Genomic DNA, 15,807 nt, shown 5'->3' with positions numbered 1-15,807 from the left:
TGGTTCTAAACGTCGAAATTTCCAGAAAAAAAAACGTTACGTACGTACGTACGTACGTTTTTAGTTTCAAAAACGTACCGTGCTATTTTTGCGACACTAGCGCTGTACACATCAATAATCCTTCAAGCTGTTTCTGCAGCACTGGTGCCCCGGTAGAACTCGTACTTATAAATAAACCGATATTTCATGTTTTCCAATCTGCGGTAATAAGCGACGCCAATGAATAAAATAATTAAGAAAAAACAAATGAATGACTGTTTCAAAACTCAAATGTACCAGCTAAATGAATTCATAAATTTGAATTTGGAATTCTTAACCAAAGAGGAGATATTTCAGATCAGAATGGTCAGTACTCAAAACGCTAATTTCATATGTAAGGGCCTAATATTAATTCAAAATTAAATCGATTTCAGAGTTATCTATACTAATTAAGTATATAAATGAGGGAGAACGAATTAACATCTTACTGAATTCATGATGAATGTTAAAATTTTTGTAAATAGATTATTCGGTCGTATCTCATACGATTAGTGTTCGATGATAAGAATCTAGCAATGAAATGGTAATATATAAACAAAATTATACAACGTTTCGAAAATGACTAAAATATCCGTATACACACAGACGTACCCGTCCGGTAAGGATATAAAAAAAGTAGAAAAAAAAACGATGTTCCTTATCCAATAAAAATCTTATATTTTGTCATTTTGAAAAAAAAATATTAAAATTTGAATATGATAATATTATGATGAAACTAAAAATACCATGCAAATCACAATAAAATCTAAGAACATATTTATTCCAAGCTACTTCTACTAACAAAGGTCCATACACACAGTCTAATAACGTCGGATCGTTTTCGGTTGTATAAAGTATCATTAAGCGAGCGGAGTCGCGGCGCACAATACAATTGCGGGCAGCATTGTGACAATGTTAATACAACTCTTATGATGATAAATGCATACGTTTTGTCGCTGTTGCTGTCGCGATGGTAGCGTCGACAGAAGAAAATATTTTTTAGTTATTTTTTACTTATACGACGTAACGACGAATAAATTATATTCTCTGGATTATATATGCATTAAAACTTAACTAAACTTAAATTAAAAGTAAGTTTTCTTTATATATCGTGGAGGATGAGGCGAGTGTCATTTGATTATAATGTATTTTTAGTTAAGTGTTAAAGTGTTAAAGTAGCCGTGCGGTGCATAAAAATACAGAAAGGTTTACTTTTTATTTAAAAAAAAATCTCAATTTGAACGACAAACTAATATTAAATTTTAAAATGACAGACATACTTTTAAGAAATTAATATAGTTTTATTGGTTAAATAATAATCATTACATTAATACAATAAATTTTTAAAACACATAAAAAATATATTAAATGAATAAAATTATACTTATTTTATACCTGGCTGGAGTTTGATTTGATTGACCAAAGAATTTTTTTAATTTGTTATGTTGACAGTACCCTCGTGCAGCGCTTCGTAGATTGTACAATATGGTTTTGGGGTTGACCACACTGTCCGAACTCGTCCATCATACCGAGTCAGGGATAGTGTTATGTAATATAAACAAATATATATATTTTATTACTTTATAAAATAGTATTTTATAAATTATTAGTTATTATATGATAAAGTTATATTAAATATTCCTTCTAAAGGAGAGCTGGCAATTACGTAAATGCTCAATGCTTTTGTATTCCATATTCAAATAATATGAAAAAGGATAATATGTTGAAGTCAGAATTTATCTATGATGCCGAAGCAGAGATAACCCAAAAATTCTCGAAAGAAAACTATGAAAATAATTTTGATCGTGGTTTCAGTTCCCGCTATGTTTGAGAAATGTTAGTAGTCTTAACCCCAACGAGAACACGTAGATTGATTTATTTAACATTGCGTAATTAACTAACGTTCATTACGCAAATTATTTAAATTAGTTGCAGCTGTTAAATACATCTTTGAAATACATTAAAATAACGTTCAACGGATGTTTAAGAATTTTAATAACACGTACCGACTCTTTTCGATTTTATTGTATTAAAGGTGCTAAGCGTTAGGTTAGTGAGCCAGTGATATTACAGGCATAACTTAGTTCCTACGCGCATTAAAAGTCTTATGATTGGATTGTACTTGGTATTAGTCATCTATGGACGAAGGTGGCCAATAACTGTTCAGTAGCACATTTGTTGATCTGCATTCCTAAATTAGATAAGAAATCCTATAGGTTTTTCACTTGGTTACAGGGATTTGTCTAGATAGATAGGCAGTCACTCATCAGATATTCTACCGAACAGAAATACTTATTATTTTAGCCAGTGTAGCTTGTAACACAGGCCCAAGGGACATTACGTCTCAGCTATGGGCGGTTGGCACCACTTACTATCAGGGGATCCATTTGCCCATCCACGTACCAATATTAAAAAAATATATTTTGCTAAGAATTATTTTTGCCTTATATTGGTGTGTAGTATTTCTTTAGCATTGATATATCCATTTCCGATGATTGTTTTTTACTATTACAATATTGTTGATAAAGAAAAATATTATGTTTGATGTTTTGATTTAATTAATAAATAAATAATTAATGAAAGTAATAATACATTTATGAATAAAATGATCGTTTCATTTTATCATATACATGACCAGATATATAAACCCAAGACCTCGGGTATTGCACTTTTTTAAGCTAGCCACTAGATCAATAAGGGAGTAACATGTTCATAGCATATGGCTCTTGTTTATAATCATTATATAGTGTAAAACAAAGTCGCTTACCGCTGTCTGACCCTATGTAAGTTTGTGATCTTTAAAATTACATAACGAATTTTGATGCGGTTTTTTCAATAGATAGATTGATTCAAGAGGAAGGTTTATATGTATTTTAGTAGAGAAACAGGTATATAAAATTTTAGAGGTCTGAAGTGATGTCGTAAATCCCCCTACGATATAGATAATGATATGATAAAGAAAATAATGCACTACAAGTATTGTACACCTTAAAAAGGTCTTCAAAAAAGGCCGCGATGGTATATATCTATCTCTGAGGAATAACCCACAATAACCATTATTTATCCTTTACTTTTTATGAGAAATAATGGCTTATTTTCGAACCGAGTTTTAAGTGATACAGCATTAATCCTTATCCAATTAAGTACCTTAAATACATTGTGAATTTAATAAAGATCAATATGGCCCTTTGCAGCATGTAATTTAAATGAATACTTTCGATGACATTACAGATTTAAAATGCAGTGACATAGCGGTTTGTATTGTCTAATGACTGAAAAACTGTGAACGTATATTTAGTATCAGCATTGCACCCGTGCGAAGCCGGGGCGGGTCGTTAGTTTCATGATAAAAAAGAAGAAGATTATGCACAATACAAAATATGCTAACCCGTAGATACCGCTTGTAATAGAAAAAACGACATTAATAGTTATTTGACGTTTTAGGATAAAAGTTATCGTTGACAGACGTCCAGCAAGGGCAATATTTTATCACTACATATGGAAGCTAGGGTCGGTGGTGCACCTGCAAACATAAATGTTAGTTAAGCGCCGTTGACCTGAGATGGAAATAGATGGGCGAATGACTTCGAGTTACTTAATTTTGCATTCAGATATCCGATATGTTAATCGCCTGACAGACCGTTTTGTCCTTTTTTTATTATATGTATTTACGCATCGACTAAGTATTAATGTTGAATTATTGTATAAAAAATCATTGTCGGTAGAACCTCGCCTCTTATTTCCAGACTAAAATAAATACACTGGACTAAAGCACACTATTTTAATGTGTTATTGCTGAAAAAACATGCAAATAGTTTAAGACCACAAAAAAAAATTAACTCATTCAAACACAGATCTACAAAATGACTTGATTATTGCTAAAATCTATAATTTATGTCAATTTTTTTTTACCATTACAATATATGTATTTAAAAAGCGAATACGAATTAAGTATTTAGTAAAAAATACGCATATTGATATAAGATTAAGATAAGTCCTAGTACAAGGCGTAAATCGCAGTTGTAAACAAACCATTACGTGTCTCGTTAATGCTAATAGCTGCTAATAAGCTTGTATTTGTAATATCCGTTCCTGTTTGCGTGTCATTTTACTATCAAAGTAATAAGAATAATGTAGAATTTCCATTGACGAACCGAATTCCGTAAATATTTGCTTTCGATGCTTATGCGTGTTTCGAAAAACGAATTGCTTTAAAAAATATCATAAGTATTTTTCTGTCAGGCCTTCTCTCTTTTCGATGAGTTCAGCCTGTTCCACTTTAGTTTTGTAGACATACATATGAATGCGTCTTAGTATTCTATCATTAATTCTGTTTAAACTTGAACAGGTCAATGGAACATCACGGCCGAGGTATAAACAAAAATGTAGCATATGTAAACGCAGCATTTTCCTCGATTAGCATCCGTGATCGTCTGTTAAAGTCCACGAGCTATAACCGCTGGGCCTTTTAATAACAATTGTATACATTAAATTGTTTTGTGTTTCATAATACGACATAAAATACCAAAATCTCAGAGAAACGATGCACGTTATATATTCAAAATAACTATGGGAAAAACAATTGATCATATTATACACCGGTAACAAAAGTGAAATATTTTTAAACAATAGTTTTGTTTTATTTAATATTTCAGTGAACTTAGTATTTGTTGATTTCTTGGCAAGATATACATACATGTATAAATGTAATTATACTTTACTGATATACTCTGTAATTTAAATGGTGGAAAAGGGTAACTGAATTTCTTGCCGGTTCTTCTCGGTAGAATCTAATTTCTATAACAGTGGTAGCTTTATATTTAATTCAACACTGTAACACTATAACTGAAAAAATGCTTTTATGAGCATACTAAACATAAACATAAACAATATTTAGATTTTTGGTTTTATCAATAAGATTACCGACTTACATCCTGGTTCACAAAACGATATATTACGAAGTATTATTTGTACATAAAATTCTTATTTAATCAGATTTATTTGAGTGCGATATAAAAATGTATAAAAAAATAAATCTTCTTTTACCTGCACATTCTCCTCTTTTATTCGTCATCTGATTTCACATCCATCTCCCTCATATCCTTCCTCATACACTCCAACCATATTTTCATAGGTATATAAAAAAATAATACACATAATATTAAGTATTACTCGTAATACCTTAATGCTATTAAAGTTTAAAGTTCGATTATGTTTCGAATTACATATTCAAGACTAGGACTAAAATATTAAATAAAAAATACAATCCATTAAACTGTTATTCATTTCTGATCTAATTATTTTCCATAGTGCATGTATTTTTAACGAGATATATAAATAATAATTATGCAATCGAATTATAAACGATAAAAAAGATTGATCTAGCTCTACAAAATTAATATTCATGTATGAAAACAAGTCCCGATTGAACTAGTTCAGATATTCTTATATAAGATATTTGCCGTGGCTTTACTTGCACTAAATTTGTACGTGACAATATCATTGACAGATATTGATGGGAAAAAAATATATTATTCTGTACTAGTTACATATAATTTTAATCTTACATTTAAAACTCAGTCATTTGTGTTAGACCATGTAGCACCCGTCGTGATATATTATTTACAACAAGACATTTGCTATTAAAACGAAAGTATTATTTATTCAAGTGGGCTCCATATGAGCACTTTGAATCGTCATGTTACATAATTAAATTGGATTTGGGTGTAAAGTATTCATTCCGAACGGTTCGTTAACCGTTCAGAGGAAATGGGTTCTCCAAACTTAGTAGCTATTTTTTTTCTCAAATGCATTGTCAAAAATATGAAATTCATAAATACGAACTCTAATCTTTTTATCGTCGAAAACATATTATTGTAATGAACATACAAAAAGCGTTATTAATTAATGTTTTCATAATTTAATGTTTAATATGCAAAAGTTAAAAATATTTGCGGAATCTTATATTGGAAATGAATACTATCCCATAGGAGTTATTCACTCTACAGACGGAAATATGTATGAATGTTTATATTAAAATTTGTTGATTTTATTTACTGGTAAAAGATTCACGTGATAGAATTATATGTTCTGTTTCGACTATGGAACTCTGATAATCTAATATGTCTAGTTAGTGGCGATCCTGCACGTATGTCCTTGCACGTTTATTTGAATAGATTAGACGAAGTTGCCTTTAGCTTTAATTCAAAATTAAGGTTAAGACTAGACTTTAATGGCAATTAATCTGATTTGTTGCAATGATATATTTTTTTTTTCTTTTGAATTTCAAAGACTGGAAAATTTGAATTAAGAACTAATATAGAATCATTTTTAATATTTTGATCGTTTTTAACGTAACAATATGATAATTTATCCTGTATTATATTAAGTGTTCATTATAGTATATGTTAAAAATGTTTGAAAAATAATTAGTTACAATTTCTTATTATTTATGTTATAAAAACTGTTCTAATAGTTTTGATGGTGTTTCCAGGTCGGTATCACAAGTATTTCGTCAAAAGGTTAGTCAGTGCATGTGTGTGTTTCTTCTAAAGAGAGTTATAGTATTTAAACATTAGCGACTACCTGTAATGGTTATTTATGGGGTGGTTAGTTAAACAATGCTGTGTCTTCTCCTTTCAAATGTCAAATCAACAACAAAATGGAGAAATTGCTGTCCATAAGATCTTAGTGCATGAAGATTAGACTCAATAGTTCTATGGTTTTTTCGCCGACATGAAATTCGCTAGGGCAAGCCCTGATTGCTTGGGCTATTGTCGTGTCCTAACGTAAACCCTTTTATTGGAGATTAAATTTAAATACTAAAAAAATTTGCGAAGGAGTATATAATAAAAGCTTATATATTTGCAATATAAATAACTTTTTTTATAGCAATTTATTCATATTTAAAATAAAGTACATCCTTTAATACAAGTATTTTCCGTTATTAATATTCATCAGAACTAAATTTAAAAATAACATGGTTCTCTATTGCATTGCTCGTCCATGGTTGACACAATTTTAAAAATGTTCACGTTTCGCCCACGTGCTTAACGCATCGTTTTCTATTGTATCAGAAATTGGGATAAATTATGTAATTTGTAATGTACATTTTGTAATATGAAACTTTACATCTTTCAAGTTGTTTCTAATTCTGAACTATTCTGAATTCTGAGCCCAGCGATAGCCAATGGATAACGAGGCTAAATCAATCGATCAGTCATTGTATACACTTCTGGTATTAAAATTATATTTATATCGTGATTTGGCGGATGAGGAACCGCATAGAATACCAGGATGGAGACTTCGTACCTGATTTGTATTTCATTGATATGAGTAAGAATTTTTTTTAATAGGAACTACCTGAACCTTCGGCTTTATCCGCGCGAAATTTATAAAACACACTTCCAACCCCTTTTTTACCCCCTCTAGGGTTGGAGTTTCGTAAAACCCGTTCTTGGCTGATGTACCCTAAGAAATCTACCTGCTAAATTTCAAGTTTATAGGTATTATAGTTTCTGAGATTGCGGTATTTCGTATTTTTTTATATGTATAATAGATTTATTGATTCTCAAAAATCAATTTTAGAGAATTTCTCAGATATGAGAATAATAAGGAAAGATTTTAATATTTGATATATCTTTTCTTTTTACACGGTTAACGTGTTGTGTTTTGTGACAACTAAGACACAGTTTTTGATTTTATATTAAAATGATCCTGAAGCCAACACTTCAGCTCAGACGAATTAATTTTATCGAGTCAAGAAATTCTCAGTACATTTGAGTTCATAAGTTTTATAGTCCCTTGCTATATTATCACTTGCGTAGTTGGCTCGTCCTTGAATTTCGCCGTCCTTACCGAAATTCTGTAAGGTGACTTTCATTTATCAACTGTCAATCACGAAATAGGCCGAATACCTATTTACTTTATTTACTTACTACTTTTGGTAACTACTTTGTCTTGAATCGCTGATTGAGTCATGCCACCATTGAATGCATTTTTACTAGAGATTTCGTACAAACTTTACATATTAACTTTATTAATTTTTTATGTCTACTGATATCGACGTAGTTGCAGAATAATGTATCGACATAATATTAAAAAATATATTGTTTCTCTTATATTAAGCGATTTAATTCTTTTTTAGTACTGAGAGTATTCTGTTCGCTTTATCGAAATAACAATCTTATGATAAGATACTTAAGAACTATTCGCAATTGTACACCTTGATGTACTTTTACATTCTTATACGTATATGTTAGCGAATTATACTTACATATACCAAGTGCAAGCTACGGAGCAACCTGTATAAACATTACTTTTGAATTATAACACTTATTGCAAGGGTCTTAAGGGCGCCGCTAACCCGTTGCTGTTTAAAATGCGCAGTTAATGAAGCCGACCAAGGTCCGCAATTATCGCAACTGGGTCGCTAGGACCGGTTGCGCACATGACTGATAAGCAGTGCCTCCGAAAATACGTTGCATCGATGATGAAAAAACTGTTGTAGATGAGGGTTAAATTCAATTACGATTCTTTTTTTGAAAATGATCTACGTTTATTGGGTCTGTCACGTCATTCGCCACTTTATGTCTAATATACGTTAAAAACATAAATTGTGATTCAAAACGAAATATGTACCTAACGTTTTAGTGTAATTTGAAATTTAATAGAATCTAATATAAATAGTATAGTAGTAATATAAGTAGTACTGATATAGTAGTACTACCTTTTAAATTTTAAGCCAGATAGAAATACGTTTTTTTTGTTGTCACTTGTCAAAAGTTTTCTTAAGTAGAATTTAAATAAAAAAAAAAGTTTCACTACGTCAATTTTTTCTTAATAGTCGCCAGGTTGCATTTTATTTTGACCATTTAAGACTAATTACTGAATTCACAAGCATTCATCTTCGTTAAAAGCTCGGACACACATCTGTCTACTTGAAATGCGTCTGATTTGTGGTTGAATTTCTTACCAAATACTCTGAAATGTAGTTTTGCTTAAGTGACAGAGAATAATTTACTGCTTAATTTGTATGTAATCTAATTAAGATATATCGGGGCTAAAATGCGTCAGGGAGTGCCAACAATACTGGAAAATATTTCTGCACTAGCGACCCAACCCTGAATCGCTCGGCTGGAATTCATTAATCGTATTCATAATATAACACAAATAAAAATGATGGATGATGGTGGTATATTGGTATTATTTGATTGACTTCGAAGCAGGCTGATGATGAAAGAAAGATGAAAAAGTTAGTACATTACAATAACTTTATATATCAGTATCAGCAGTTTTTCTACATAATCCACACTGTAGTAACTCGCTTTTAATGGCACGGTGGCACGATAACTACTACCGTTCAACCATCCACATAACATTACGTATAAATATATACACGAGCACTTAAGGGTTTTACTAGTACACTGAAAATACTGAATTGTCAAAATATATTTATGAGTATGTGATAATGCTTATTTAAATACTAACAGAATAATCAATATCAAACTAATCAAAGTGACGGAACCTAACCCTAAGAAATCCGTAGGGCTCACTACAAATTACTTGATCCGGTCGATTAAAACGTGTATAAACGATCGCCAAAGTATCGGGTTTCGAAAGAGATATCTTTGGTATTTTTTAATTTCTGTTTTTCTCAAGTCAATACAATAACTATTTAAAGAGCATGTAGACGACTAAGTCTAAATATCTTAATGTTGTATAAACATTATCGCTTCTTTGACTACTACGTTCTTACTTACGACTTACTACGTTCGCGTTTCTTGGGACAAGTTTTGATAAATTATTTTTCAGACTATATAACAATGTATGTGATGTTAGTTTGAAATAAGTAATTTTTAAATGAACTTCGTTGATCTGTTTAAGATTTTACATTTAAGGATATACATAAAATTTACGATATATAAAATCACTTTTATAACACGTACCTACATTATATAATAAATAATCATTTATTATATAGAAAATTTTTCAACTGTATAAAATAAGGTCTGTATAATTTGTACACTGTTAAGTATAGTAATTTTTGTACAATTATTTCCTTATAAATCTTATGTATATATATTCATAATATATAAATTAATTCGTTTAGTTAATTTGTATACATTATTAACTTGATATACAGTCTGTTGAGGTATGTTATTAACATTAATTGTTTAACAATCATAATCAATTCTAGAACATTTTATTTCACTATTAATATTCAAATATAAAAGAATACTATATGTAACATCAATACTTTATAATAGTTATAATTTTATGCCTTGCACTAATGTTAAAAGAGGATGGATCGCAAATAACCCTTATATCTCTAACTTTAAAGTATAATTTTGTTTGAAGCTTCCTTAACAATTAATAACATTACGTTTGTATTTCTTTTGAACAGGATCTGGAAGAAAATGTGGGCGGCAAAGGAAAATGCAAGGTAAGTTTATGTTAATTGTAATTAATAATGTTCAAGACTACGATTCCATGTCGTTAATTTACAAACGATTTGATAATATGGATGGTACCGAATACCAGTAAATTTTCATCTTGTAATTTGCCTTTATTGATAAATCTATACTAATCACCATCCTCCTGCCCTTATCCCAATTTTACATAGTGTCGGCGCAGCATGTCTCCTTCTTCCATACTTCTCTGTCAGACGTCATCTCACAAGTAACATTCTTTCTAATCATATCGTCTTTCGCACAATCCTTCCATCGTTTCTTTGGTCGTCCCCTACCTCTATATCCACCCACATCCTTGCTCAAGACCGTCCCCACAACATGGTCCTCATTCCTCCCTTCAATCTATACTAATATAGTTTGTGATAATGCGAAAGTAACTTTGTCTGTTGGCGTGTTGCTTTCACGGCCAAACCACTGAATCGAATTTGACGAAATCTTATATAAAGCAAGCTTGAACTCTAGGAACGGTCATTTATACGTAAAATGTTACGCCCAACCCCCTAAAACAGGGCGAAGCCGCATCCGTCAACTAGTCTTTTATATATTACTCTTTAGATATATTAAATATTTAGTAGTACATAGTTCTTCATAAATGTTCATTATTGTTACATTATACGTTATAAGATTTGTAGTTTATCTAATTATACCGTTTTGATTATGTTAAAATAATAATAATACCTACGTACAATATACATTGTACATTGGTTGTTTTAGAATTTTTTTTACAAAAAAACCACTATATGGCTTTCGAATACTTTCTAATAAATAGATTATATTTCAAGGCCGAAGAAATAAATTGATATACATATATACTCCTAGAGATTTCTTCGTTTATATGTAGTACATAATTATGTACATCCTGTATATTTTCTCAACGTATAAGCCAACAGTCGTTAGAAAATACGCAACATAATATATATATTTGCTATGATAAAATAAACTATGTTTCCACGATACTATGTATTTCAATAAACAATAGTATGAGAATAACTCAGATCTATTGCGTACTATGGTAGCGAGCTATCAACAAGCTATAGATTGTGACGAGCTTGTGGCCAAGAAAAGTGCGGAACGTGCTTTATATATGATTTAAGTAACTTGATAGTTTTTCCATTTTTATATATATAAAAAAAGATATATATTTTTAGATGATATAATTTTTAATTAGGATAGAATTATATTCTGATAAATGTAGATGTCAACTCAATGGATTACGTATTTCTCACGTTGAGATATTTCCAGGATCGATCCTGATCCATAGTGTATTCTGACAACAGACTGATGAATATCGATGTAAGTCAAAAGCAAACCTCAAAAATAATTTACTTAGTTACAAAACTTATAATATTCAAAAATAAAATATACTATAAGTTGGAATCCCGCCATTTTTCCGGGCTGAAAGGCATTTCTCCATTTCATACGCGTCAGATAGCGCGTGGTTCATTGGAACAATTTACTGTGATGTTTATATTGTTTATGGGCGAGCGGCTGCACATATTCGGGTGATCGGATTATCGTGATTGCGAGATCACTGCGACTCCATTGCGGCAAATGTTTGCTAGATGTGTACAAAAGATATGTTTTTATAAAGTTCATAGGTTGCCGAGTAAATGTTACTTGTATGTTTTGTGTTTTGAGTTCGTTCACTTGTAGCGGAATTGATCTATAAATTATCAATGTTTTGATAAGTGATACTTTTTATTACTAGATATTGTTAATATTTCGAATTTTAAGATATGTATTTAACATATATAATATTCAATCCAAATTGAAGCAGCGTCAAAGCGATGAAGTCAGTTTCAAACCTTCTCAAGACAAGAGGAAGCTGTTGTCTAGCTTAGGAACATTTACCTTTACCTTTAATTACATATTAAACATTGCTTATAAATTAACTGATTGTTGATATTGAGAAGAAATGGTAAGAATATCAATAGTAATTTTTCATTAATTTTTTTTTAGCATTAGCAGCCCGTAAATGTCCCACTGCTGGGATAAAGGCCTCCTCTCCCTTTGAGGAGAAGCTTTAGAGCATATTCAACCACGCTGCTCCAATGCGGGTTGGCGGAATACACATGTGGCAGAATTTCGTTGAAATTAGACACATGCAGGTTTCCTCACGATGTTTTCCTTCACCGCCGAGCGCGAGATGAATTATAAACACAAATTAAGCACATGGAAATTCAGTGGTGCCTGCCTGGGTTTGAACCCGAAATCATCGGTTAAGATGCACGCGTTCTAACCACTGGGCCATCTCGGCAATATTTCATTAAATTACGTCATTCCAACTTAGAGAACTAACATATTATGTTTCTTTAATAAAGTGTTAGTAGACCTAGTGAGTTCACTCAATCTTTAAACCGAAGCAGACAGTGTATTTCTTGTGGCGATAGAACAACTGATCAATGGGTGATTAGTAGGTGGGCCCTTTGATGAACTTGTGCAAACCTAATAAGCAACCACATGTGATGAAATACACAACCAAAAGAGTCAGGAGGAAAATGAATTATTAAATATTCAAAGAATACCCCAAGACATTAATTTAGTTATTTTCGGTATATTTATTACACAAATATTTTGCCAATTTACATTGTAATATTTGTTCAAATAGTAACTGACATCTTAACAATAAAAATATATAAATCATATAAATTACAGGACTAATACGGTCAAGTATCGTTCCTATATAAGGAAAATTGCCAACTTTTCTGTTCTGATGCAATTAACTTAAGTTGTTAACAAAGATTGATACACAGTTCTATAATTGTTGCTCAGTTTTTGAAGAATTGCAAATTGCCAATTCATTGGAAGGAAGCCCACCATTACACTCATTACATTTATGTTATTCAACTGAGATTATTATTAGCCTCAGTGTAATTACTATTAAATAAAGACAATCTTGTATTGAAAAGAGTAAGAGCCTGTAAATTTCCCACTGCTGGGTTAAGGCTTCCTCAGCCCTGAGGAGAAGGCTTGGAGCTTAGGTAGAAACCATGATGCTCTAATGCGGGTTGGCGGTGACAGGTTTCCTCACGATGTTTTCCTTCACAACCGAGTACGAGATTTATTTTAAACGCAAATTAAGCACCTGAAAATCAGTGGTGCTTACCTGGGTTTGAATCCACAGTTATCGGTTAAGATGCACGCGTTTTAAATATTATGAGCAAAACATATTTAATTTGAATAAAAATTTTATGTAATGATTTAAAAATAAACAAAGAGTCGTAGACGACAATAATATTTTTAAACAGAATTAAAAACATTGTTGTCGATAAATAAAATATATAACAAATTCTTAACTCGACTGCAAATAAATTCGCAACTTATTAGCGACAAACAGAGTCGACACGTGTAAGTTTTTTCCCAACAGAATATAACTGTTCAAGTAAAAAGCGTAGCTTGTCCTCAGTTAATTGCATAAATAATTCACGCGAGGGTGATCTTCAGCCATCATCAATAACGAGGCGTCATACAATCTGTTTTATGTGTCAACACTCAAGTTTTACGTAATATTCTTGTTTTATACGATACTTGAAAATAATTTTGTGCGAAGATCGTTACGATCTGATGTGTCCACGGCTTTATTCGATCGGAATGCGGAGGTGTTTTTTTTTTACATTACACTCTGGGTACTTTTACCCCATAAGTCGTTTCAAATTCATTTTCGCCTAACGCTACTGCAACTTCGTTCGACTGTTCTAGAAATGTTCAGTTTTTACTTTACTAAACGTCATCTGTATCAGTAATAGCATTTTAAATAAGTATGACTTAATTAACTAAACAAGTAATTTAAACAAAATCAATTGTTTGATTTACGTTACATACTCATAATAGAATATTTAGGATTTTTAAGATGTGAGTATGTGTTTGTGTGATGTATATATGTGTGCATCAGTAGAACAAAATATTGAACTTTCCTGCATATAAAAAGTACTTTCGGTCTTACCGTAATTTAAACCAGGTAATCACTTTTTTTTTGTTTCACATATATTAGAGAAATCCGTACAAGTTAATCATTAGTTGTAATGTCAGCGGGAAGATTTCAAGAAAAGTCCTGTAATTGGACAATAAATATGTTACTCAGCAAAATAATAAAAGTTTAAATAAAAATCGTAAAACCTCAAAGGTAAAATCGAAGTTCTAATTAAATTCTATACTCTTAAATAATGTAGCTATATTAATAAAACTAAATAGAAATACTAATTAAGACGCTTCGAATATTCGTTGAATATTTTTCACGTAGAGTGAATAGTCTTGTATTGTAATTAAATTTAACGTAGTCTATAATTAGCGGTGTTTAGTGTTAAATACTATTTTTATGTAAAATACAAAAGCAGATGGGCTTGTACTGATGTGTGGTTGATTGTGCGCGGCACTGCACGTTCATTTTTTTTTAATTTGGTACCTATCTTTGTCCAAGGTAAAATACTGTCAGAAATAATAATTCAAAATTCCATTATTAAAACGACTGTCAATCATTTTATTTGCAATGTAAAGACATAAACGCAACATTTTTTCTTGAATTCGATATATTAAAAGGTCGAGTTTGTCCGTCTATGCGTGTATATAAATTACCAAAGTGCTTATAAAAATCGATTGGCAGTTGTACTATGCGCTATTGCTGGTAAATGACAATATACAGAATTAAAAAAAATGCAATAATAGCTTCTTAATTAAAGAACTAGAAGCCGCGGTATAGAATATGTCTTCTTTTGGTGATTAAAATAATAGAAAACAGAGTCTAAAGCTATTATGTAAAAGAAAAATTACATCATTAATTATTGAGTGATATTTTAATTACAACTTTTCGACACACGTTGAGAGTGATAAATTATTTTTTTTACATGATTTGAAATTCCTTTTAACGCGAACATTTTCTAAGCAAGGAATTCGCATAAACCAATATATCACTATTTTATTTTTTTATAATTTAATTGGTAAAGGAGGCAAGGTGCATTCGAATGAATAAATTTAGAAGATATGCCAGGTATAAACAAACACACGTTGGATAATTGGTGGATATTATAGCTAGGCGCGTCGTAATGTGTACCCGCGTTAAACAAACACCTTTCAGTAACGACATTATTTTGGTATAATTATAGACTTGGCAACATATGAAGTTGCAATTTAAGGATTGTCATAATGTACAAAGTTAACATACTTATATTATTAATTTAAAATTTCAATTATAAATGGGATAAGGATTCTTAGAGAGCTGTAGGCAGATGACTGGCTGCTAAAATGATATAATGTTGTAGGGAGGAGGAATATGTGGAGCTCCCGGCCGAATGCCATAAAACCCACTAAACCAGCGATAACA

At 31.0% G+C, this 15,807-nt stretch overlaps 1 protein-coding gene across 2 annotated transcripts in view; it reads left to right on the top strand.

Annotated features, from left to right (window-relative positions):
• The window catches only part of LOC125067002 (serum response factor homolog), a 226,099-nt gene that overhangs the window by 64,586 nt on the left and 145,706 nt on the right, over positions 1 to 15,807 (top strand). The window contains exon 3 of one of the 2 annotated variants that reach the window (XM_047675366.1): positions 10,424 to 10,462. The exons of the other annotated variant lie outside the window; for it this stretch is intronic. Within the exon in view, the coding sequence (XP_047531322.1) occupies positions 10,424 to 10,462 (39 nt within the window). The remainder of the gene's footprint in view (positions 1 to 10,423; positions 10,463 to 15,807) is intronic. 2 annotated transcript variants of the gene reach the window in all.

This window comes from Vanessa atalanta, chromosome 10 (genome assembly GCF_905147765.1).
Source record: "Vanessa atalanta chromosome 10, ilVanAtal1.2, whole genome shotgun sequence".
Lineage (NCBI taxonomy): Eukaryota > Metazoa > Arthropoda > Insecta > Lepidoptera > Nymphalidae > Vanessa > Vanessa atalanta.
This window is presented reverse-complemented; position numbering and strand designations above follow the sequence as displayed.